At 36.5% G+C, this 27,058-nt stretch overlaps 1 protein-coding gene across 1 annotated transcript; it reads right to left on the bottom strand.

Annotated features, from left to right (window-relative positions):
• Window positions 1-69: 69 nt before the first annotated feature.
• LOC103462561 (uncharacterized) lies at window positions 70-26,977 on the bottom strand. Its single transcript, XM_081612395.1, has 43 exons — window positions 24,422-26,977; window positions 21,850-21,947; window positions 18,053-18,071; window positions 17,858-17,891; window positions 16,193-16,315; window positions 15,769-15,968; window positions 15,571-15,674; window positions 14,466-14,578; window positions 14,123-14,317; window positions 12,837-12,911; window positions 12,493-12,725; window positions 11,029-11,110; window positions 10,803-10,946; window positions 10,491-10,693; window positions 10,298-10,404; window positions 9,718-9,836; window positions 9,416-9,624; window positions 8,678-8,775; window positions 8,506-8,528; window positions 8,396-8,417; window positions 8,277-8,304; window positions 8,109-8,187; window positions 7,880-8,026; window positions 7,589-7,797; window positions 6,888-6,988; window positions 6,660-6,778; window positions 6,406-6,576; window positions 6,293-6,324; window positions 5,065-5,162; window positions 4,722-4,744; window positions 4,601-4,622; window positions 4,472-4,499; window positions 4,304-4,388; window positions 4,056-4,202; window positions 2,936-3,147; window positions 2,736-2,839; window positions 2,232-2,350; window positions 1,978-2,148; window positions 1,865-1,896; window positions 681-778; window positions 324-346; window positions 203-224; window positions 70-101 (listed from the first exon to the last, which is right to left on the bottom strand). Exons 2-43 carry the CDS (start codon window positions 21,899-21,901, stop codon window positions 70-72), a joined length of 4,257 nt encoding a protein of 1,418 aa, XP_081468521.1. The 5' UTR covers window positions 21,902-21,947; window positions 24,422-26,977.
• Between the last annotated feature and the right edge of the window lie 81 nt (window positions 26,978-27,058).

Below are 27,058 nucleotides of genomic sequence, written 5' to 3'. Positions count from 1 at the left end.
AAATGATTCATGTTTCCTTAATTTAACTTGAAATGTTTAGGGAAAAATATCAAAAAGTCTTTCTCAACCCTACCTGTTGACTCCCATGCATATCTCTGTCTCTGTGAAAAGTTGCAAGACAAGTTAAGGTATTAATGTAAAAATAATACATCATTTTAAATAAAGTAGATAAAGGGTAGTTATGCAGTGAGAGGAAGCGTACCATTTGCCATTGTTACATTGCACTAAGTAGAGAAAATGATTAAAATGGTTATTAATCTTCAAAAAACAAATACATTTGTTTGAAAAAAATAAAATAATTGTACACAGTAACATATCTTTACCTGCCCACTGTATATGCTGCAGTCTGTAATAAAAGTACCAAAAAAAGAAAAATCAACTTAGTTAATTATTACACAACTGAGAAATGATTTGTCAGTTGACATGGATTTACAATCATAAAGTCAATTCTTCAATGTATAATCAATAAGCTGCATTTTGGATATTGAATGTCTTTTTGTATTTAACATGGTAAAGATGTATTGCCACAGTCTTTACACCTGATCCACATTAAAAATTTAACAGTTGGGAAAATGTTAAGTGAAATGAAAGAAATCAATGGGGAGAGATTTAACACAATTATATTCTAAAAATGTTTCTCTTTATATATATATATATATATATATAAATAAAAATCTCACCAAGTGGTAGTTTTTTGAATAAAGCCACTTTAGTGTATGTGATGGCTGAAGCTATGTCAGAAGTAGCTGTTGCCATGGCGTCGTCCAGTCTGGTGAACCTGCAAGGCAACAATATTTTCAATTGAGTCAAACTAAACTCGTTCTGTTGTCGGTCATCGATGTGAGGCAAACACCAGAATACATCAGAAAGATGATTTAAAAAAAAGGTTCATTACTTTATTTAAATTGAGAAGTTTATATATATTTGATAGGTTCCCCTTGCAAATGTACGACATTTGCTCCAAAACTTTTATTTACTTTCCGTCTGACGTCTTTAAATGTTGTTTCAATATCTCCAAATTTCTCATTATGCTTTTTAATTTGCTGCCATTGTCATACTCCACATTTAGGATGACCTTCTTAGAGTTGCAAGGTTCTCTTCCTTTATCCAAATATTTAAAATCTCACTACACTCCAAGTTTCATCCAGAGGAAATGTCTGGAAAAAAATGTTAGTCTTTGTCTCTGACTGTATTTACAAAAGGAATCCACCTTTGTTTTTTTGCTTAGTTTTGACTTCTTCTTTAGAGGGTGGTTAGTTCATGTTGGTTCAGGATTTTAAAAATGGATTTGCTTAATGAAAGCATGACGATTACATTTTTTTTTTTCAAAAACTCTTGTTTTTAAAATCTGGTGCTAGTTTGCGGTGGTTCTATGACTGTATTGAAATGGATATATTTCACAAAGCTGCAGTGGAAACACTTTTTTTGCATCACAAGAGTCATGATCAGTAACTGGATATTCTGCTGGCGGAAACCATGAAAAAGAGGACAGCAGGAAGTAGATGGAGGATCATGACTTGTTGTGTGAACAAACTTATTCACGTGTGATTTCAATTGCATTTCTTATTTCATGGAAACAAAACAATTGTGAAATTGTGTTTTTCACATTATCCTATATCAACAAAGTTTTGCACACATTTGTAATGAAAATGCGGCTTATGAGCTCAACGGACACTCATTGAAAAGGAAAAAAATGCTCTTAAAGACGACTCTGAAGTTCTTTTTTACTCTATGGTGCGACATAATTATGCTCATCTTTCCTAGGCACACACTAGTTTCCTAGGAACTACCAACACTTCAATCTCATTTGGCATTTCTGGCTACAACTTTAATTGTGTATATTGCAGGTTTGATCTGAACTCACAGTGTTTTGTAGGATGAGCAGGAAAGGTTCAACTGTTGGAGACAAACAAGAAGATGACAAATGAGCTACTACCTTAAAAACAAAAGTCCTGAATCATAACAGACTTTTCTTACCGTCTCGGAAAACATGACCAGAGATGACAGGAACTCTGTGAATCTCCTTTCCTTTGGTGCTTCGGTCATGTAATCAAAGAGCGTGTTGATAACAGCGTCTGTGTTCTCAAGAAGAGTCAGTCCAAGTAGCTCTGCAGTCTGATGTGGCGTAAGAAGCTGTAAGGCCTCGAACTAAAAAAACAAAAAAAAAAGGAAGTTACTTGGCCTTATTTTTTTTAAAAGCACTGATTTGTTTTTAATGATCTGAGCCTCACTGGGTTGAAGAGTCGGTTGAGATGGATCAGCTCACTGATGAGCACAAACTCTGAGAATGGACCGAAGTTGTCGGTCAGCCACTGTGCGCTGTTGTTGAAGGAGGACAAGCATCCTGGACCTGGAACAGGTCAAGAAAATGGAGATTTGTGCAAAGTATTTATTGCTTTGAATACTATTCACAAAAGTTATAATTAAATCCTAAAGTTTGTGTGTTTATTTATCTAACATTGAAAGAAAGCTTTAAAAATGACAAACCACAAAATAATGAGCTAAACAACACAAAGCTTGGGGGGACAAAACAGCCGACGTGCAGTTAATAGGTGACATTGAGTTGAAGGATGAGGAAGATTAGTTGTTTTGGAAACAAAAGACAATCACTATACAAGTGAAGAGACTTAATGATTCTCAAAATTCCTTTACTTTGTTATATTTCAAACCTACATAACATGTTTATTAAAATGTCAACATGCATGGTAAGGATCAGTGTGTTTGCAGGTTCCTACCTGCAGTGTTGTTTGTTGTCAGATAAACTGTGATGAAGTGTGTAAAGACAGACATCTGCTTTTCACGCAACATGTGTGACTGAACTTCGCTCAATGTCTTCACGCTGAAAATGGAAAAGATATTTTATTATCACAGATTGTAAAAGAGATTCAAATATATTTGTAAAGTGGTTATAAAGGATTAATGTATCCATGCTCACATGTACTGGTAGGTGCTGCAGTTCAGTGATTTGGAGGAGAGACATGAGAGGAAGTCCTCGGAAACAGCTGGCAGGAACGGACGAAGGCGGCGGCCGAACCACATCTGGACAAAGGTGGGATCGTTGAGGACGGTCATGTTGACGACATCCAGCCGGAGTTCTCGTATGGAGTCCAGGATCATGGAGGCAGAAGGATGGTCAGCACGGAGCGTCTGCAACAGGAAATGATCCTTGTTACATTTTTAGCTAAAAAAGATCTTGATGTAGATCAAATAAAGCCAAATGATGAGTTTAGGTGAATTGGTTTAAGGGTGTTTAGATCTAGCCATCCGACCTATTGCACTTTTTAACCTTTGTTTGAACGGCGACAAGTTTATTTTACATAATATCATGCATAATAACATTCATAGTCTTAGCTGATTTGCATTGAAGGTTTTAAGCCCATAGACTCATTACATTACAAACATAGCAGAATCATGCTACATCCTACTATTACACAATAGAGTAACTAAACATGGGATAAGGGAGCAGAGACTCAGAAGAATCATCATGAAATTATCATGGCTGATTGTACCCATGACGATAAACTTAATACCTTTTGAGAAACTCGTTCATCCTCAGTTTAAATATACATTTTATGTCTCCATGAATCTATGAGCAGAAGGCAACAGCGTGTTACGGCGATGAAAAGGGTGATTTGGGTCAAGAGGGACATCGTTGACCTGCTTTGTGATTCTGCTTCTGTCCAGCTGGGGGACCTCTACCGGACTTATCCCTGTCATTTTGATATACATCCTAACAAGTTTGTGCTTATTGTTTTTACAGGATAAGCAACTAAAAACTAACAAAATACAGAAAATGCTAAAACTGATTGGATTATTTTAGAAACACTGTCAACTTTAAAGCTTCTTAATTTCCAACAAAAATGACAAACTGTGGTGGACCTTGGCGCAGACCGCATCTGTTCCGGCCTTAAAGGTCAAGTAATTGTCGAGAATTGTATGAAGACGTTCGTAATGTTGAGATCGATCAAAATTCTATATCAGCCAAAATAGGAATCAATGATGGGCCTGAAAACTGAACCGGAGCACCGCTGGTTGGAACCAAAAGCCAGTCTTACGATGTTGCTCAGCAGATCCAGAGCTTGATCCAGGACCAGGGAGGCTTTGGAGAGCAGCAGCTTCCAGGCAGGTTTGGAGCCTCTTGAGTCGGAGACCCTATCACAACCCAACATGGCTGCCAGATCCCCAGCTGTTAAACCTGACAACTGGAGAGGAGAATGACAACAGACCAGATGTTGTACCAAACATGGAACCATTTTCAATCAGCTGCAGTTTGAGGACAGATGATGATGATGCGACGTCTTACAGAGGCACAGGCAAATTCCTCCACAGAGAAGCTGCAGTGCCGTCCGGCCATCGTTGATCTGTCTAGGTGGATCTGAAGCTCTGTGCTGTAACACAAAATGATTCATGTTTCCTTAATTTAACATAAAATGTTTAGGGAGAAATATCAAAAAGTCTTTCTCAACCCTACCTGTTGACTCCCATGCATATCTCTGTCTCTGTGAAAACGTGCAAGACAAGTTAAGGTATTAATGTAAAAATAATACATCATTTTAAATAATGTAGATAAAGGGTAGCTATGCAGTGAGAGGAAGCGTACCATTTGCCATTGTTACATTGCACTAGGTAGAGAAAATGATTAAAATGGTTATTAATCATCAAAAAACAAATACATTTGTTTGAAAACATGAATTAAAATGTCCACAGTAACATATCTTTACCTGCCCACTGTATATGCTGCAGTCTGTAATAAAAGTACCAAAAAAATATAATAAAATTAGTTAATTATTCAACAAATGAGAAATGATTTGTCAGTTGGATTTACAATCATAAAGTCAATTCTTCAATGTATAATCAATAAGCTGCATTTTGGATATTGAATGTCTTTTTGTATTTAACATGGTAAAGATGTATTGCCACAGTCTTTACACCTGATCCACATTAAAAATTTAACAGTTGGGGAAATGTTAAGTGAAATGAAAGAAATCAATGGGGAGTGATTTAACACAATTATATTCTAAAAATGTTTCTCTTTTTATATATATATATATATTTAAATCTCACCCAGTGGTAGTTGTTTGAATAAAGCCACTTTAGTGTATGTGATGGCTGAAGCTATGTCAGAAGTAGATGTTGCCATGGCGTTGTCCAGTCTGGTGAACCTGCAAGGTAACAATATTTTACATTTAGTCAAACTAAACTCGTTCTGTTGTCGGTCACCGATGTGAGGCAAACACCAGAATACATCAGAAAGCCGATTTTAAAAAAGCTTCATTACTTTATTTAAATTGAGAAGTTTATATATATTTGATAGGTTCCCCTTGCAAATGTACGACATTTGCTCCAAAACTTTTATTTACTTTCCGTCTGACGTCCTTAAATGTTTCAATATCTCCAAATTTCTCATTATGCCTTTTAATTTGCTGCCATTGTCATACTCCACATTTAGGATGACCTTCTTAGAGTTGCAAGGCTCTCTTCCTTTATCCAAATATTTAAAATCTCACTACACTCAAAGTTTCATTCAAAGGAAATGTCTGGGAAAAAATGTTAGTTTTTGTCTCTGACTGTATTTACAACAGGAATTCACCTTTGTTTTTTGCTTAGTTTTGGCTTCTTCTTCAGAGGGTAGTCAGTCCGTGTTGGTTCAGGATTCAAATCAGTAGCTGCATTTCCATTGACCGTATAATTGCACAACTTGACATTTTGAAAATGGATTTGCTTAATGAAAGCATGACAATAATTTTTTTTTTTCAAAAACTCTTGTTTTTAAAATCTGGTGCTAGTTTGTGGTGGTTCTATGACTGTATTGAAATGGATATATTTCACAAAGCTGCAGTGGAAACACTTTTTTTGCATCACAAGAGTCATGATCAGTAACTGGATATTCTGCTGGCGGAAACCATGAAAAAGAGGACAGCAGGAAGTAGATGGAGGATCATGACTTGTTGTGTGAACAAACTTATTCACGTGTGATTTCAATTGCATTTCTTATTTCATGGAAACAAAACAATTGTGAAATTGTGTTTTTCACATTATCCTATATCAACAAAGTTTTGCACACATTTGTAATGAAAATGCGGCTTATGAGCTTAACGGACAATCATTGAAAAGGAAAAATATGCTCTTAAAGACGACTCTGAGGTTTTTTTTTACTCTATGGTGCGACATAATTATGCTCATCTTTCCTAGGCACACACTAGTTTCCTAGGAACTACCAACACTTCAATCTCATTTGGCATTTCTGGCTACAACTTTAATTGTGTATATTGCAGGTTTGATCTGAACTCACAGTGTTTTGTAGGATGAGCAGGAAAGGTTCAACTGTTGGAGACAAACAAGAAGATGACAAATGAGCTACTACCTTAAAAACAAAAGTCCTGAATCATAACAGACTTTTCTTACCGTCTCGGAAAACATGACCAGAGATGACAGGAACTCTGTGAATCTCCTTTCCTTTGGTGCTTCGGTCATGTAATCAAAGAGCGTGTTGATGACAGCGTCTGTGTTCTCAAGAAGAGTCAGTCCAAGTAGCTGGGCAGTCTGATGTGGCGTAAGAAGCTGTAAGGCCTCGAACTACAAAAAACAAAAAAAAAGAAAGTTACTAGGTTTTATTTTTTTTAAAAGCACTGATTTGTTTTTAATAGTCTGAGCCTCACTGGGTTGAAGAGTCGGTTGAGACGGATCAGCTCACTGATGAGCACAAACTCTGAGAATGGACCGAAGTTGTCGGTCAGCCACTGTGCGCTGTTGTTGAAGGAGGACAAACATCCTTGATCTGTAGCCAATCAGGAAGAAGCAGAAAGGTCTGTAAATACTCAAAGATGTGCATCTTAATGTAAATATAACTCAACCATATCAATGCAGATTTATTAAAGAGTGCGTACCTGAGTGATCGTTCAGAAGGAAACGAAGGATGAAATCCTTCAGGACCACAAGCTGCTGTTGGAAGGGTATCGTCTCAAAGTGGCCAACAAAAACCTGCAGTCTGAGGACGAATATCAGATCCCACAATGTATTCAGAATAAAACAGGTGCAAAATGATGCAGTTAAAACTAAATACTTTGCGTTTAGAACATAAACATGTCAAACATGTAACAACAAGATTGACAGGATGAAATCTATTTACAGACATGTTGGGTCACAAAGCAAGAACTCTAATAAGTTCAACTTAGAAGGAACTGTAGGAAGTTTGTATATTTTGTAGATTATTATTAAACTTTAAGTTCTTACATTTCCATTAAAACAAAAAACAAGAACCAAACACAACATGCTATTGGGGGTGGGCCTTTATCATCTCGTTTAGCACTTATTGTGACAAATTTTTTATTGGGATAAGAAATCTCATTTATTGTTGTCTCAATAAAGTCAATTAATGATGTTAGAACAAAAAATTAAACTGACAGTCATACACTTACCTAAAAATTAAGTAAAAAATTGTTTTTATTTACAGAATTTTTATCGTTGCCACAATTGTATCCCAAAATATCGCGATAAAATTCTAAGTCTATATGGCTCAGCTCTACATGCTTTTTTGAGTCACAAAACACGTGACTCAGCTGGTTTTGCTTAAAGTGTCCTGACTCACATTTGCTGATATGATGGACAGCTCAAGTTCCTGCTGGTCAGACAGAGCAGGAAGCGCCCCGATGCAAATGGCAGGAAGCCGCTTAGGCGCTCTGCAAACCACAAGCGGATCACGCTGCTGTTCGTCAGCTCCCCATCGGTCAGCGGCGACAGCCTGATTTCCTCAATCACATCCAGAATGGCCTCCGCCGACGGGATCATTCCCACCGACTGTAAGAAGGGTAAACCAGTTTCACGCAACCCAAGAATAAAGACGCTTGAAAATGACACCGTAATCCCAAAAGCTACTGACCGTGTTGGCCAGCATGTCCAGGGCTGGGTTCAAAACACTGGAGAGTTTCATCAGCAGCAACTTCCACAGGACCCTGGAATGGCTGCTGTTGCCTGGCAGATTACACCTCATCAGTGAAGCCAGCTGTTCAGCCGTGAAGTCCTCCAGCTGTGAGTGGAAGACAGTGAGACGAACCTGCAGTGCATCAGAAAATCTTCACCAAGACTTTGTCTCATTGGATCGCAGTTACCTGAGCACAAGCATATTCCTCCAAGGTGAAGCGACATGAAACATGCGTGTGGTTGTTATGGTATGACTGAAGAACGGAGCTGAAAAAGTACATTTAACATTAGTTATTAAAGTGTAAATACGATCTTGGTAGATTTTATTTCATTTTGTACTCATCAGGCAGAATTACCTGTTGATGCTTTGGCAGATGAAAGTACCTGTCAAACAGGGGAAAAATATGATTTCATATATTTTAAAAATACACAAACTTGATGAAAAATAAAATAAAACTTAGCACATAATTCTTACTGTTGATCTGTATGTCTTGGCACTGTGAACGATACATTATAATTTTTAATTTCTTACTGATATGCAAAAAAATTTTGGGGGGGAAAATGACTTCAGGATAAAATACTCACTGTGACTTCTGCTGGTACACACTCTGTCAAAAGCAATGCAAACAAACAAACAAACAAAAAAACAATATATTCAGTCAACAAAGCCACAATAATTGAACTTCTAGCCCGTTGTTGCTTGTGTGGGTGTCAGTTCATTTTTGCTTTTGGTGTTTCAGGTAGAGGGGAGACTCACCTGCTGGCGCTTTTCCCATCAGATCATCTATGAGGGCCAAAATAACCGGCTCCAGGTCTGGAGGCATAATTGTTATGGCTCCGTATATTCGTTCAAAACTGACGCAAAGACAAACAAAACAAATTAAGACGCAAGCAAAAAAAAAAAAAAAAACATAAATAAAAGAAAACTGGATTTCAAGCAAAAAAAAGCAAAAAGAAAAGAAAACTGGATTTCATTAGGTTTGCAAAAAAAAAAAAAATCAAAACTGAATGTTCTACTGTCCATATTTTGGCTTCCATTGACCATATAATAGCAGAATTTGACATTTTGGAAAATAGCTTCACTAAAAGCCAACATTCCAATAAAAAAAACTGAAGATTTTTTGATCAAAAGTTTTGGAGGTGGTTTTTAGAAATTGGTTTAATTTTCCAAAACTGCAGTGGAAACACTTTTTTCGCTCCACACGATCAACAGTGTTGCAGCTGGCGTAAACCATGAAGAAGATGATGTGGTTGGATGATGATGGCGCGTTTGTTTTTTAATGACTTATGGCGTGAACAAACTTATTCATGCCTGATTTTAATTGCATTCCATAACAGGGTTAACGTCTTTCTCCGTTAGAACCACAATTGCAAAATTGTGTTCTTTTGACATATTGATGAAGTTTTCTGCACATTTGTAATGGAAACACAGCTAGTGTGTGAGTAAGTTAGTTACCTAGAGGTGTGCAACCTAAAACCATGAGAAGGTACTCACATGAGTTTATACACATTGCATGGAGGGTTAACCTCTTCTGCAAGCTGGACCACGAAGTGCAGAACCTCTGTAAATTTTCTGTCTTCTGGTGACTCCAACAAGAAGTCAAACACTGCGTGGATAATGGTGTCTTTCTCCGTTGGACCAGGAAGAGGTAGCAGCAGCATCTCTGCAAGCTGCTTCGGGGTCAGGACCGGCAGAGCTTCCAACTGAGAAAGGAAAAGGAAAAAAAGAAGTGTTTCCAAACACGTGCACGAGGGTTTATCTTTTTAATCCAGCAGGCTGACGGCTCCCAGGCTTACCGCAGAGAAACCAGGGTTGAGCTGGTAGAAGTCGATGACAGAGGCAAAGCTTGAGAAGAACCCAAAGTTCAGCTCCACCCATTCTGCACTTTGATTGGCTGAAGAGATGCACTGGGGTCCTGAAAAATGTTGTACAATAAAACATGTTGTACATTTGTCTTTCGATGCTTAAATTGGAAATAAATGCATTTACACATAATACACGAGTAAGTATACGTATAGTTTCTGAAATATACCATGAATAAATTAACAATATATATTTGACTAATTAATAATGATTGCCTAACAGGTAATGAATCTACAAAATAAACTGGTTAAAATTCACGTCTGGCTCGTGTTTTTAAAAAAATTTTAAAAAAAACTTGTCGAAAGATTTTTCATTGTCTGAATAAATTAAACTCAAGTTTATAATCACAATTTCCAGGAAGTAGGTTTGGAACAAATACAACAAGCACAACTTTAGAAAAATCACCAGTGAAATTCAAATTCCAAAATACTTAATTTATCACAAAGGGAAATGAAATGTTGTAACTCATTAATTCAAAATTAATGAAATCGTACAGCTGATGTTTTGGCTTACCGGTGGAGTTGTGATTCAGGAAAGAGTAGATGAAATATCTGTAGATGTTGTGACTGTACATCGTATCAGCATCCATTTGCCTCATGCTCTCACCCAGTGCTGCCACCCTGCATGTCGAAAACAGAAAGAGGACGGTGACTAAACCTGGAATAATTATTTTTTTCTTTTGAAATCACGAAATGTGTGAACTCACAGGGTTTGGTAAACGGGGCAGGAGAAGTTTTTGGTGCTCAGGCAAGAGAGGAGGTCTGGATTGACGTCTGGCAGCAGGGGGAGCAGTTTGATCTGGTACCAGAGTTGGATGAATTCCGGATCGTCCAGGTGATATTGGGTCAGAGTTGGAGGCTCGTTCTCGTTGAATATCTCCTTAATGTCAGATGCCAGCTCCGCAAAGTTCTACAGAACACAAAAAAGCACTGACATAAGTTTTTGTTGGAGCAGGGAGTGACTGAGTTCACACTGAAGTCTCTTATGTTTAGAAGGTCAGAGAGGTTAATATGCTCACTGTTGTGGTAAACTCTTTGATCAGGGAGTTCAGACGTTCAGCCAGCTCAGTAATCAGTCTCATGATGGTTGCTTCAGTCATCGTCAGCTCACTTTTAGCAGCACAATGCATAATATGGGCTATGCTCTCCACCGCATCGGTCAACTGAGGGCATCACAAACAATAAATGGGACAGAAGGTAAAGCAGGATTCTTTTATACAGCTAAAATACAAGTCAGAATCTCACCCCACAAGGGCTCTTATCAAGAGTGACGCTGCAGACATCCTGAAGTTCATCATATTCACTTTCCCCGCCATGTTCCAGAAAACTGCATAAAAACAGAATGCACAGCTTCAGACAAAGATGAACAATGAAATTATGTTTTTTCATCTCCAAAATGGCCAGAAGATGTGGGTGAGCAATTAAAGCTGCACTAGGGCCTCAATTACACACTCAAACAAAATGGCGGAAGGTTTTTCCATTTAAAGTTACACAGTCAATTCTTTTTGCTTTCTTAAGTTAAAAAAATAAAATAAAATAAAATAAAATGTACGCTTCTTATATCACTTTTGAAAGGTATATTTAGAAAATCTGATTAGAACACCACAGAAAAAGACTAAACAAATATATCACTATCTCTAACATTATTTATGTAATAAAATAAATACATTCCATTTAGTTTGTGATAAATATATACTTTAAATTTTTGAAATTTTATTTATTTACCAGTACTTAGTATTGTTTGTTTGATTTCATTTAATTTTATTTGCAGGCTTTCATGATTAAACTGTTCAGTCACAGTAGTTGAGGCTGATTAGATGAATTTCACAGTAAATGTGTTAACAAAAAAAATAAGAAAAATCACAAAAGTAGTAATGATATCAGGCTTCTACACAATTCATATTTTGACAAAAAAAAATCTGAGACCAGATGATAGCTGTAGATTCCCAGGAAGTTAAAAGGAAATGTTAATGTATCTACACATTCTGATTTTCAAAAAAATAAATTTAAAAATTAGTACAAAAAATTAACATTTTCAAGTAGAGGAAACTTGAGTTTCAAAACTCAATTTTTCATCAGATAAAACTTTTGAACCCAAGTAGTGTAAGTAGTTATAAATACATGTTTACCCATCTAGTAGGTATATATTACCTAATTACTGTTAATATTGAATACATGTTAGAAGAGTGTAAAGTTCTTCCAGTGACAATATCTTACTGTATGTTTGTTTACTGTCTGAATATTCACCTCAGCAGATAAAATATACTTAAAACAATGAAGACTGTTGGTCGACAAAACGTTTTACCATACATTTATGGTTTAAACATGTTTGTACTTCATTAAGTGACATAACTGAATGAAGGCTGGTGTATTATCCAGAAATTATACTCAGCTCTTTAATGTTGCTTTTCTTTAAAATAATATGACTGAAGCAGAAATATATGGTGGTTGTTGTAGTTGATTTTTTTTTTTTTTTTTTCAAAAAGCAACTCAAGTAAATGTAATTACTTACTATCCACGTCTGGACTACATTATTGTTAATTTAAAGATAAAATCCAAAATACACACCAAATCAATTTTGACAAAAGCTAAATGGACCAACAGACTAAAAGAGACAAATTTTTGTAAAACAAAGAGCTGTTTGAGAGGGAAGCATGTGAACATAAAGTCACATAAGCGAGTAATTAGTTTAAACTTAGTCTGACTCACTACAGCTCGTGAAAAGCGAGCGTGATGTTTTGGTGCATCAGGTCTCCGTTGTTTGGCAGGATCCTGCGCAGCAGCGGCAGCACCACCTGCTGGTACCAGTCCTCCACGCTGGTCACGTCAAACTGGGGGATGTCTGGGACCATGGGTGGTTCATACACGTCTGCCAGCTCAGCCAGAGTCCAGTTGAGCAGGAACTGAGTCAAAGTGGTGCTTTTTATTTCTGAAACACCTCTCTGTAAGACACACAGGAGGCCACGGGGGCAAGTGGGGGATTTAACTTTCTGTTGTCACAATAAAATGGTTAGCTTAAACGTCTCAGGATGTGTTTGCATGACTTTATTTACCTGACGTGTAAAAGAAACAAATTCATGAGCAAAACTCCCAATCGGTCTGAAAGCTGTCATGAATCCATTTGCGATCTGTAATGCAAAAAACAAACGTTGGGAATTAAAGTTCTGTAGGAAGTTTCGTGATTTTTTTTTTAGACAGGGTTAATCCTTCTTTTAGTTTTTTCATTTCTACTTTACGGATATGTGGTTGAACACATTACTCATGTCCACCTGAGGAATCATGGTATTAAGAAATACCCATGTTTTTAGAGGAGTTGACAATGAAACCATTTACATCCATACTTTTGTTTTATGGCTCCAACCCAGAGGCAGTCCTACCCACTTTGGTGCCCTGGGTGAACAAGCCCTGCACCCCTCTTTAAATCATCATCTGACATCACAAACACTCAAGTTTTTTTTACCCCCATTTGAAAAATATGGAACAAACTACAATATTACTATAAACAACCATAGCAATACTCAAACAGACTGTATACCACGAAGTTAGAAGTATACAATACAAAAAAAATACTACTGTATTGAAAATACATTTCTAAATTGAAACAGTAGTCAAATATTTTCAAAATTATGTGTACTATTGCAGGTCCAGGAGCTCATGCTTCCCTAGATGAGATGCCGCCCTGGGCAGCTTCCCAGATCCCCTATATCAGAAACCAATACTGCTTCAAACTGAGAGACTGTGAGAAAAAAAAAATCTCTCCATTTTGAACATATGCAAATCAAACTAACAAACAGGAGTTTAAACTGGTTGAATCTAACATATGATAATTAATGTTTATACCACAAGGAAACAATAAGCCATTAACTGAATATTTAAAAGCATCATGACACCCAGATCAATTTTTTTAATAAACATTGTGATTTTATCCTCTACAGAATAAAAACCCAAATTAAAAGTTGGAGATATTTAAGAGTGGGGCTATGTGACAGGAATAAAAGATACATTTATTAGAAGGTATTTTTCTGCATTTGTGTGCCTTTGAGTGTAGAGGCTATACGTCTAACAGCCTGTTTGGTCTAGCCGCCATTAATGTGTGGTTTGCTGCAGGAAGAGCTTTATGATGATATATTTTAGACAAAACAAACATGTTTCATTATTCATAGAAACAATTTGCCCCCATGTTTCAAGGCTTTCTGCTCTGTCTGTAAATGAAACATAAACAGAAACATGGCTCCTCTTGAACACATGTGTCAAAGTCAAGGTCCGCGGGCCAAATCCGGCCCTCCACAGCTATTCCTGTGAAACAGAACTTCAACTAAATACAACGAAGTGCATTTACCTCTTTGAGAGTGCTGTGTGGAGATGAATGACCAAATGGCACCACAGACGAGTTTGCAGGGCTGGGAGTCGTTTGCTGGCCGGGCAGCAGGCTGTTGAAGACCAGGGTCAGGGTGCCGTTGTCTAAACCAGCCACCTCAGGCTTTAAGAGCAGCTCGGCCTTTTGTGCAGGAGAGAGCAGGTGGAGAACCTCCAGCTGTGGCCAAAAACAAAGAGAGTGGTGTGACGGGACAAACAAAAACTCATATATCCCACGAGTGCTCAAACTCATATATGATCATGTTAAATGTTATGTAAAGTGAAATGGCCGTTCGAGTCATTTATAGGAGGTGAGTCTGACTCACTCCACTGAAGACCATGTTGAGGCTGGTGAAGTCCTTCATTCGGGCCATCGCTCTGAAGGCGCCAAAATTTTTCATGAGCCATTCTTCGCTGCTTTCATTGCCGTTTACACAACCTGCGCATAAAGTAAATATAAATACACATCAAGAAATAGGACCAGATTTATGAAATCGGGACAGGAGGTTTGAAAAAGGACAAAAAAATGACATTTATGGCATCTTGGATCCCTTGGACCCCGATTTATTTTTTAGTTTTGAAATTTACGAGTAAATTTTGAATAACTTGGCAACAAAAAGCAGTACATGACTGTGAAGAGGCAGAGTGTTCATTAACAAAAAAGAAACCCATCTAGTGTGTCATGCATTTCTATTCAACTCCTTGCAACTCTTAAAAAGAAAGAAAATTTAAAAAGAGAAACAATATAATCGATTAGCTTAAGATGTGATTACAAAGGTATTTGAGGGGCATTGCAGATAGAAAAAAAGGAGTAAATATTTGCCAAACGCCTAAACATTTTTGAGATTGTGAGAAATAATCCAGAAAAGATTTAGACAATTTTTGACTTTTGAAACTCAATAATTTCTTCTCTAGAAGATTTCTGACAATATTTTTTCTAGAAACTTTCAGAACTTAATTCCCAAATTTTTTAGTTCTTTGGCAGCAGCTGAATCTCTTCTCTTTCTGTCTACAACGGTCTTAATATGCCGTTTTACGTAACCTAATCTGGATTCCATCTGTCTTTAATCTAATCTCAGGATAATGCAGCTGTTCTGCAAAGGTCTCAGAGATTAGCTAGAAAACATCAGGAATCAAACAACATGATGAAATCCAAGAAACAGCAAACAGAACTGAACTTTAGCCAGCCAAAGGCAATAGTCTCTAGAAATGTAAAGCTGGTTAAATCATAACACAAAATATTTTCTTTTCATTGTTATTTGTGTTGTGCGTTTTGTTTGTTCTGCTAATGTAGCGTCCTCTGGCAACTTTAGACGTTATTTTGACTTTAATTAGTCTTTCCCACAAGTCATTTTGACAACTTTTTGCCTTTTTTTCTTTTTATATTCATATTTTTCTTATGTTGCTTTTATTTTCTCTAGCAACATTTACCTGCAACTCTTTCTCCAGACAGAAAGGGGTACATGAAGAACGTGTAGATCCACTTTTGTCTGACTGGATTCATCTCTGAAAAATATTGGCTGAGTTCTCTCACTCTGAAAGGCAAGATAAAAACATCAAAAGACATTTCCAAACAGCTACTATCAAAACTAAAAATTAAGTTGAGAATTAAAAAAAATAAAGACGTACACAGTCTGATAAGTGGAGCAGCTGAAGTTCTTTGTGCTGAGGCAGGACAGGAAGTGTTTGGTGATGGAACCCAGCAGAGGTTTGATTTTGACCTCAAGCCACATCTGAACCAGAGCTTCATTCTGGAGCGGATCTGCTCCGGGGGTGAAATTCAAAGCTCCTTCCAGGCTCAGGACCGGCACACCGGTCATGCTGGATTTCTGTAACAACGGTTAAAATGGATTAAAGTTTATAGGCTTCTGAAAAGGTTCTAGGAAAGATGTTGTAAGTCTTTTTCCTAGAAGTGTCACGGTCTGAAAGCACAAGTGTCATGAACTTGTGGAAAAAAAAAAAAGAAGCAGAAAACAACAACAGTAACAACTGGTCTGGTCAGTCTGGAATGTGCACGACATTTTTTGTTGTTGAGTGCCAGTAGAAGTCATACCATGAAGGTGTACACATCCATTGTGGCCTCAAGCATCACTTTCAGCCTCTGCAAATGATCTTTTCCTGTGTCTGTGGACGGCAAGCCGACACACTGCAAGAAGCGGGAGGTCGTGTCCAGCTCCTTGGGATATTTACAGAAAGGACATTTTGGTTACAACATTAAACAGCTTTATGCCATGTCTTGCAAAATCTATTGAATTTAGACCTTTTTTTCGTCACATTACAACAACAGATGACCCATGCCATTTGTTTTTTGGCATCAGAAAAAAGTATGTGAAAATGAAGGAAGAGTCAATGTTTTATTGTTTTTAAAAAAACAACAACAAAAAACTCTACAAATCAAAATTTGTAGAGTAAAATTTGTTGTAACATAAACGCAAAGCTCTTGGTTTACTGGTACATCTAGATTCTGACTTCCGTGAGATAAGGTCATGACCTATAGATAGACAGAAATCCCAAATGCAAGCAGCTATGAGGTAATCAATGGTAATAGATGGATTAGCTTAATCAAACTATTTGATTAAAATAACTCGATACTTTAATTTTCTCCTATTCTGAAATAAATAAACTTCATTGAAAGTTATTTTTCATTCATTTATTTTATTACTCTAGCTGATATTTTTCTTTGTTATTGACATGGTGTATATTCCTTTTTATTTTCTTTGCACTTTTAGAAAATGATTTTTGCCGTTACCTTGTTTACACCAGACTTAGCTTTATCTTGTATTTTGCTATCAGGCAGATGAAGTGTAGTTCAAACCTTCTGTCACAGTTTCTATTTATTTTTCTGATGTAGGGTAACAATATTCTGTCAGGAAATTTGTAAATATTTCTTAAATATTTTTCAGAACACATAAGAACAACAAGAACCATGTGTCAGGAAAAACACATAAAATATTAAATATATTAGTAAACGGATAAATGCAATTTCCTCTTAATCATGGTCAAGTAATGTTCACCGTGATTCTTGCTTTTTTGGGGGGTGTACAGTCTTAGAGGAGCCAGGAGATTCTCCTGCAGTCCATTTACAGATTTTCCCAGCAGGACCGATACTCTAGGAGATGATATTTGTGTTCTTGATTTCTCAACTCATCCACAAGTTTTTTGCAGAACAGGTTTGTCTTGCTCACGTAACAAAGAGGAAGTGAACATGCTTTTTGATATTGGAAACTCAGAGTTTGCCTTGTCACTAAGCCAGTAATCCTAGTTTTTAAAAAAAAGAAGGTTTATCAAGATCAACGAGTGATGATGCCGTCACTGTAAAACAATCTTGTTGGTATGTGATTGGGGCAGTTTGGCAACTGCTTATGACATCCTCATATGAGTTTGAACTTTGAAAATGGACTCCTTACCAAACACAAACACACATATTTATTTTTATTAGAGGTTGGGTTCACTTTATGAAGAATTTTATCCCCCAGAAGAAATTTTGGGATAAAATAAGTTTCTGGTTTACAAACATTTATGAGCTGCAAGAAATCAAACAGCTCATAAATCATGAGAGAACAAAGATGGACCATTGAACTGAACTGAAGTAACTTTAAGTTCCGATTAGATGATACCTAAAAAACATTTAGTCATCAGTAAACACCAAGACATTTCTCCTGAAATAACTAATTTAACACCCATAAAAATAAATAGAACTCATTGGTTTCTGACTCACCTGACCACAGCTTTCTGTTCCACATGTTGTATTCCTGCAAGTTTAATAGATGGATAAAAAAATTAGAGTTGAAATATGTCACAGCTCATCCTACTTAGAACAGATTGAAATAGTTACAAATCTAAAAGAACATTTAATGCTCCTCTAGCTAGAGATGTTTTATGATGTGCTTTCAAGACGACTAATTCGACTTACCTTTGTGCCCTTGAATTTCCTGATAGGATGAAATAGTTTTTTGTTAGATTTTATACATAAGATAATGTTTACAGATTCGATTTTGTCAAAGAACTATTTAATGAAAATAACACATCTTATAATAAAGCATTTTTTGTTAACTGTGTTGCTAGATTATTCTGACGAACCTCTCATAGACATATGGTTTTGCAAAGTGAAAACCATTGGTATGAAAACTCAAAGTTAATGTATTCTAATGTTATTGATATGAATCTGCTATGTTGTGATCACCCTGTGAGAAACAACGTCAAACTATTAAAAATATACACAGTTAGACAAAGTTGTTGGTACCCCCTTTTTAATGACCAGAAAACACACAAGGGTCACCGAAGTAACTTGAAACTGACACAAGTGATAATAAAAAAAATTGACTGGAAATTGGCAAATGAAAATAAGACATTGCTTTTGTAAAGTGGTTCAATATAACTAATGAAGAAGACCTGGGCAAAAATTATGATTCCTCTAAAAAAGAAACAGAAAATAATTTGACCCCAGAGACATGTTAAACTAAGATGTGTCCTCTAATTAGTGTTGCAGGTGTCTCCAAGCTTCTAATTAGTCAGTCTGTGTATCCAAAGCGTGATAAGTAATCACTGTGCTGTTTGGTAACATGGTGTGTACCACACTGAAGCAAAGGAGAGAGTTCTCCCAGGAGATTAGAAAGTAACTGATAGACAATCATGTTGAAGGTAAAGGCTATAAGAGAGTCTCCAAGCAGCTTCATGCTGAGCCAAACTGTCGATGTTAATTCAGCATTTGACAGCGTGGTCAACGTGAACTGAACAGCTTCGTTCACTTCCTCCAATGCCATTGCTCAAAGAACATACAGACTACAATTCTAAAACAGCGCAGAACATCAGTATTCACAACTTCAACGTCTGTTCACTGATGGGTCCAGCTGAAATCCTACCAGAGGGAATCCTTGTTAATAGGAGAAAGCCCAGACTGTGCTGTAAGCGATATTTGAATCGAGCGGAATAGCGCAGGAAGCCAATGGCCAGGCTAGCCTTGAGGCTGCTTTTGAGGCTGGCACCATGGGTACTTTGAAATCTCAAGACTATCAAGGGATTCTGGAGAGAAACGTGTTGCCTAAAGCTTTGTCTTAGTCACAGTTCATGGTTTTCCAACAGGACAATGACGCAAAACACGCCGCTAGAAACAGCCAAGAAAGACTAAGAGCAAAACTTTGGACTATTCTGAACCTGCTTCTGTGAACCCTGATCTAAATCCATGTGGAGAAGGCACACTTCAACCCTGAGACAGAACATTGACCTCAAGGAGACGGCCAAATGATCTGTGGATAGGCGCAGAAAAAAAAAAGATTGTAGGGCTAAGAAAAAAATTCTAGAAGAAGATAAAAGAAAAACAATCATCTCTGCATCAGGTATGTTCTGTGTACAAACATAGACTCACTTCCTGTTATGGTCACATATTTCAGAACACTGTTCTCAGAGCAGAAGGACACAGAACAAGGTGAAACGTAATCAAACGTTTGATTTTTTATTTTAGCTGTCCTTAGCCCTTTTCTAGACTATTACATTTCTGTTTGTCACTCTCTAGATATATGAAAGTTCTTAAACAGAACAAATAAGTTAGTTTATAAACTGGAGTCACTTAAGTTTTCTTAAAGCAGATTTTAAAAATGAGAGATTTCAGTTGATGTCTTCATAATATGAGAGGGATGATAAAAAGTTTTTTATTTTTCCCCCTTACTTGTTATATTAACAACATGATAAGCTGTGCTAATGAGGTGTTTGTATTTGAGGAAGTTGACACATTAGGAGAGGAAATTTCTCAGTCATTCAGCTAACAACCATCTGATCTCTTTGGGTCAGTCATGTACAGTGTGAAGAACGTTAACATTCACCTCAAGATAGTCATGTGATCATGAAAAAAAAACAGGAAAAAAAAAGGAATAAGTTCTCACAAAAAGTAACTTAATATGTCCTGTGTTTTTAGCACCTGACCAATTTTACATCCTCCATCCCAATGCATACAAAAGGGGCATCAATAGCAAAAGGGGCATCACAATAATGAAACGTTTAATTGTATCTAGACTTGCCATTTCATAAAATGCTCTTATGTTTTTTCAACTTTAAGTTTCACATCAAATATGGTTTGTACATCAATCTATGTAGGTGGTAAAATTAAAAAAAAAAGAGGCAGCAGCTTAAGCATGAAGGTTTTGCGTCATAATAACACTGAAAAGCAAATTCTCAGTGAGCGGTTTTGTTAAACAATTTCTAGTTTAGAAATAAAGAAAAATATCTGAGTGGTTCCAGGGAGGTTAACATAGAATAAAGTTTTGGAGAAAAAATAAATATTGCTTTTAGTCTTTTTGAGTAATATTTCCATTGAAACATAGTTAGGATCGAGGGTTTTTTTTGTTTTTTTTTAGTGCAGTCAATAGATAATAAAAAACAATCTGAATAATCTCACTCTAGCGCTGTGATTAATCAAGATGAAATTCATCTTTGTAAGTTAAAAAGAAACAGTTTATTGTCTCAAATCAAACATGTCTGGTGATTCTGTTTTCCAGGTTTTCATACCAAAGACGTTTCGTTTCAAACGTTAGTTTAGAAATGTTAACTATAAACTGCTTGGTCTTCGGTGGAAAGATAAATTCATCATTGCCAAACACCACCAAAGTACATACCACCTTGGTTTTATCCAAGCTGCCATCGGGTTGGTTTTGCCGCCGAGCTCACCGGTTATAACGCCTGCAACTCCGCATTGTTGACCGCAATACAAGACCGTGTAATGCACTTCTCTGAACTGGGTAACCCTCCGCGGGAGAGAGGTTTTAGGTCATATTTTTATTGTATCTTCAGGCATCCCAGTGTTTGCAACCTGTCTCAAAGATTCGGTTTGGTCTTATTTATTTATCAAAAGATAATAAAAGTAACAGTATTAGACATCAAATTGCATCTTAGCACCAATACATTCCCAAAGAGCTGTGAGGTAAAAAAAAATGAGAAGAAAAAAATCTCATTCAGGAAATAAACATTGAAGGATTATGTTGTTTATGTTTCTCTAATGTGCTGCCACAGGTCTTTGCTGGATACTTCTTAAAGGTATGACTTTCAGATACTGTTTACTGTGGGTTATATACAACATTTAAGTGAACACTGAAGTGTTCCCTTTATTTTTTTGAGCAGTATATATAATATATATATATATATATTTTTTTTTATTGTTTTTTTTATCTGACACTTCTTTATTTAACCTTCATTCATTCACTTTCATCTAGTTTTTATTTCCTTTCTTTTTTTAGCAGACTCAACAAAATAAGCAATTGTGGTCAGAGAGAACAACTAGAGGAAAGGTGAACAAAGAAGCAGCCAAACTCGAAAGAAAAACATATAACCATCCTACGGTCTTAAGAGACGAGGCCAAATGAGCTTTTTAACCTGTACCATTCCTGCCGCCATCCGGTGGGATGGTACTGAACCTGTGTGCACTTTTACGAGTTTTTTTTTTTTTTTTTGGTCTGGTTTCGGGAACTGGGTTATGACCTTAGCAAAGACTGATGAGCCTTTCCATCAGAACCATCTTTGATGGAAACTTTTGTGCAACACTATATCTTTTACTAATGATGGAATTTATTTTTACAAAAACAACATACTGTGATAGAATGAGTCATTAGTTTGTTTTGAGCTTTAAATATAACCTGAAGAACAAATCATGACAGATTTTTTTTTATGTATGTAAAGTTTAATTGACTGTGTTTTGCTTGAAGACAAACCACCTGCTCTTACCAGTTGTAGCTCCAACGAGGTAAATCAGCAGGAAAAGGTAGCGTGATTTCATAATGTGACCAGTCTCATGGGATCAGAGGGCTTTGTGTTGAAAATCACTAGAGAGGGAACAAGAAAGAGCTGGTCACAATGAGTCACTATTCTCTGAAAAGCAATTGTTGATTTACAGGGTTAGAAACCGGCCTTTGGCTAATAAAGCATACACTATTTACTTTTTTTACTAAACTCAACACATCATAATACAGTGACATTTTCTCTCAGAGGTGGAGCACCTCTTGAAGTTATGCATTTCAAAGCCTGATAAATGACAGCAGTGCTGAAGGCTTTGTCCATCCATTGTCGCCGTCCTTTCACCTTAATGCCTGTGTTTTTCTTGTGAGCAGGAGTTGGGGAGTGGCAATCAGATATTTTACAGTCAATGTGGCGTAAAGAGGCCTTTAACGCCACAACAAAAAATTCCAAAGACAATAATAGATCTGTGGAAAGAATGCTGAAACTGTACACCATTCAGCTCTCTGACAATGGGCGTTGGGACATCTAGTTGATCTTTGTAAAAATCTTTCAGGTTTATTATCGCTCTTGGTTCTCCGTCTGTCAGAAAAAGATAAAAACTATCTGAGTTATTTTGAAGGCAAGCAGTGGTGTAATGGGGAAAACAGAGAATATGTAAAATTTGAATTATTTAATTTTCTGGTTTTATGGGACGATTAACCTGTGGGCACTAAAGACCATGTTTTCAGCATGAACAACAAGGTTTTTCACCAAAATTCTGTTTAATATATTTTTGGACTTTTATATTTTATATATGTCTACAGATGCTTCTGTCAACGTGATTACACTTGAGTTTTGCTAACACAGGTCTCTGCGTTCTCTTGACTTTGGAGAAAGGAAAGAAAAAAAGCTGGGGTTTTAATTACTACCAGGTGTTTAGGCCATGCCTTGTAGACATAAAACCCAAAATTATTACTTTGATAGACGTATTTACTGCCTCTTTTGCAGAGTTTATACTCTACTACAGTCAAATTTAAGGAATAAACTGTAAACTATTTTCAACTCAAAAGACGAGCTTAAAAAAATAATCCCCTTAGAAATATCTTCCTTATACAAAAGGAAGCAGTACTTATCAAAAAATAAGTACTGCTTAAACACCAACGCCTTTTTCTGGAGTAAATTTCTCTCGTAATTTGTTTTTACCTCCAGAAAATACATGACGTTGATGAATTAGTGCCAAACAACAACAAAAAAAAATCTAAATTATTGCTGAGATCTCTTCCTGGACTGCCAAAGCTTGCCCTTTCAAATCTTTCTAAATGTTTCACCCTTTCCGAGGGCACAGAACTTAGCTTTAAACATCAAAGATAAGTTCTGTGCTTTCATGTAAAAGATTGAGGTGGCAGATAACAATTATGCGAACATGTGATCAATAATTTATTAATTGTGCTAATGTCGAATATTTTCTTTCTTTTAAAAAAAGCCCCTTTAAATAGGTATCAGTTTGAACTTATTTAACCCCTCACTCACTAACCACTGATTGTGTATTTAATTTACAATTAACATTAATCTGACATAAATGGGAGATTATGTCCACAGTTTACTAGCGTCCATTAACAAGCTTACATAATGACGCCAATTAAAATAGTTCATGAATACAGTCAGACAAACAGTTTTTCTGAAGAGAAATCATTGAGTGACGATACCACAGGTTTTGACTTTTAAGGCTATTTTTTTTCTTATTGGTTTGTTTGTTTGTGACTTTCTCTAATTGAGAAGCAATTAATGTAACAGTTCTGAAAACAAAAAGATTCGTCTTGTGTTGAGCCTGTGAGGATAAATGACAGGCAGGTTTAAATCTGAGTGTTTGCTCAGGATCGCTCCGTGAAACTTTTGTAAATACAGAAGAGAAAGCGCAAACATCACTCAGGTTATTTAATAGAGAAATTCCCCCAAGTTCAAAGGTCAAGTTTGACATTTGAAATTTGATACTTTAAACAGTAACGCTGAATTTAAAAAATCAACAACTAAATTCTCTGTAAAGACAAACATATTAATTATAAGTTATGAAAGATGTTCAAATGCTGCAGAAAGGAAATAAAATTATGTTAAAGAGAACAACATGAGAGTTTGGATTGACAACTGAGTCATAGAGCTCTAAATAATACTGATGTAATTATCCTTACAAACTTTCCACTATAAAAAGACATGTATATAAATATAACTTTTGGAAAAACTGCCATTGATGTTGAAAGATACTATCTGAGCTGGTTAATTCACAGCGTTGAATGCATTTACATATAAGAAAAAAGCGATGAAGTATCAGATTGTTGCTGCTTCTGCACTTCCCTTCTTTTCCCCTTTCATGAGCTTTTACCTTTCACTTCATAACCGGTCCGGACAGTGTGAACCATGCATGAATCAGCATTTCCCTTGATTCTTTTTTGGAAAGATGGATCACATTTAAAAACTGCATGTTGTGGTTCTCAAGGTTTACAATTCATTGATCTCTCCTGTAAGAAAATCCCTGGCACAGAAATAAAGTATAACAAGTACCTGAAATCAGAGTGAAATCTTTTACCTTGTTTGTATGTGGAGTCCTCCAGGTGCTGTGGAGCGTCTCTCTCTCTCTCTCTCTCTCTCTCCCTCCTGACACCTGAGACTGCTGTGTTAATTGTGCAGGGTGTGTTGCCTTGTGACGATGTCACGGATGAGGAAGGTGGCTGCCTCGGCCGTGGCTCAAGAGGGAAGAGCCAAACTAGGATTCTAGGTAATGTGACGATGCAGTCACAACTGGCTTTTCAGTAAATCAGTGCTACAGAGAAAGCAAGCAAAAAAAAGTGACGAGATTCATGTCTTCTTCAGCAGAATTTTATACTGTTTTATTTACTTGAGCTTTGTTTAAAGTAAAACTAAAACTAATTCCATGTGAAAACTCAAAGATGAACAGATTTCTCTTGGATTTATTCTGAATGCTGAACAGTAATCTGTCACCACACCCACTGCAGTCCCAAGAAACACCAAAATAAGGGTGAACTGGTCTGACGTTGATCACAGGTGACGTGATTGATAATCCCTTTATTGAGCTATACGCCTTCCCTTTTTCAAACAAGTCTGTGTCGTTCTTTCATCAAAAGGTAAATATATCACTGAAAAATGCAGACACGCTCTGTTGGAACTGCAAGGAAATGTGTGTAACCCCAACACTTGTGGAAACTTTAAATTTATTAACATATACTAACACAAACACACACACACCCATACACACCACATTGTGAGCATACCCAAATCAAGTTCAACAGGCTTTCTTCTGTCATGACTTAATACGTTGAGGTCTGTATTACAGTAGACTTTTAACTCACGGTTTCTGACATGGTTAATAGTGGCTCACTGTGTTATGTTCTGGGTTGTTTAGAGGTTTTTTGAGGTTTGACTATTCTGTGTTCCTCAGCCTCGTTCTTTCATTTGATCAGTTTTACTCTGTTTTACTTTTTGTTCAGTCCTTCTTGGTGTTCCAAGTTGTGTTTATTTCTTGTGTCTAGCTATTCTTTCTTAGTCTAGTTTAAGTATGCTTCTTTGGTGTAGTTATTCTACGGACCACAAATTTGGAACAAACTTCCAGAAAACTGTAAAACAGCTGAAACACTGGGTGCCTTTAAATCTCAACTTAAAACCCACCTGTTTAGAGTTGCTTATGGCTAAATTGCGGGTTTTGATGTCTTCGATATTTTTAATGTTTTTATTTTTACTTTTCATCTAGTTATTAACTTCTTTTTATTTCTCTTTCACACTGTCTATGTAAAGCCCCCCCGGAAAACGTCCCAGTTAAACAAATCTATTTATAGGGGTGTGAGAATCCTTGTCAAATGGCGTTTTAACTAAAACTCAGAGGTGTGAGACGTTTAATTGAAGTCCTACAAGGGGTGCGGGTTTTAATGTTTTTATCTTTTTTAACTTTTTTCTTTTTCTTTAAAAAAAATCTCTTTGTCTTTCTAACTGTTTATTCACTGTCACATGCTGTTTTTATTTTTAATTATGTAAAGCACTTTGAAATGCCTTGCTGCTGAATCAAATAAAATTTGATTGATTGATTGATTGATTATTCTGTAGAGTTAGATTTATTTCCTAGGCCCCTGTGTACTCTCCCTTTGCATTACAGTGCATCCATAAACTCATAATTTATGACATACTAGAATTTTAGCATTGGAAAACTATAAGCTTAAAGATTTTTTTGTTTCTTTATATTGTCCCTTGTAGGTAAAATGTCACAACTAAAAGGAGGAAATATTCTAAAATAGGAGGCAGATGTTAGTTTCTTTTTTGTCACATTCCATTTAACTTTGATTTCGTGAGGCAGACAAATGCAAAGTGGTGCATAGCTGTGAAGTGAAAAGAAAATGAAACACGATTTTCAGTGTTAAACCAAGAAACACACATCAGACAGGTTAGAATAAGCACGTTGTAGAGAATTGTGAGGCAGGATTGGGTTCTATGATGATATCTAATCCCAAGTGTTGAACATTTCAAAGATGTTCAACACTCCATCTGCAGGTATTCCAACACAACAACTAGGACTGAACACTGTGTTCAGTCCTGAACACTCCTGGTTCAGTCCCTCAACCAGGAGTGTAGCACAGCTACAAAGAAATGGTGGAGGAAGTACTCAAACACTGCACTTAAGTAAAAGTACAAATACAAATACAAATGTCATTTTACTGAACAGTGTAGCAAATAATGCATGTTTTGAACCCCAGTGTCACACCACATGGAGTCGTCTTTTGAGCCAATTAACTTAAATAAGTCACTGATATTTTCAAACTAATAAAACAAAAACCGCAATGTGTGACATGAATGCAACGTATAACACATAGAGATTTACTGGAGTAGAAAGTACAGATACTCAATGAAAGAAGTCAAATGAAATAATAAAATACAGTAAAAGATTGAAAGCATAGATAAATCTTTTTTTCGTCCATTTCTTTCAGCAGAGAAACTAATCCAACGTGGTGGCTTGCCTTCTGGCGCCCTCTAAAGGGAGAAGCTGAAAAATATGAACTTAGCTAAAAAGAGAGCTGCGCTCTCGCTAGATGGCAGTATTAATAAAGTTAGTGGTTTCTCCAGTCGTATCATGCACAAGAAGAAGAATATTAGTCACATTTGACCCAAACATTGACAGAAAATAGAAGCCAAATGGGAGATTCTGCTAAAATGTGATCAT

This window comes from Poecilia reticulata, chromosome 1 (genome assembly GCF_904066995.2).
Source record: "Poecilia reticulata chromosome 1, P_reticulata-male-v2, whole genome shotgun sequence".
NCBI classification, from domain to species: domain Eukaryota; kingdom Metazoa; phylum Chordata; class Actinopteri; order Cyprinodontiformes; family Poeciliidae; genus Poecilia; species Poecilia reticulata.
Note: the sequence above shows the minus strand (reverse complement) of the source record. Positions and strands in the feature narration are given on the sequence as shown.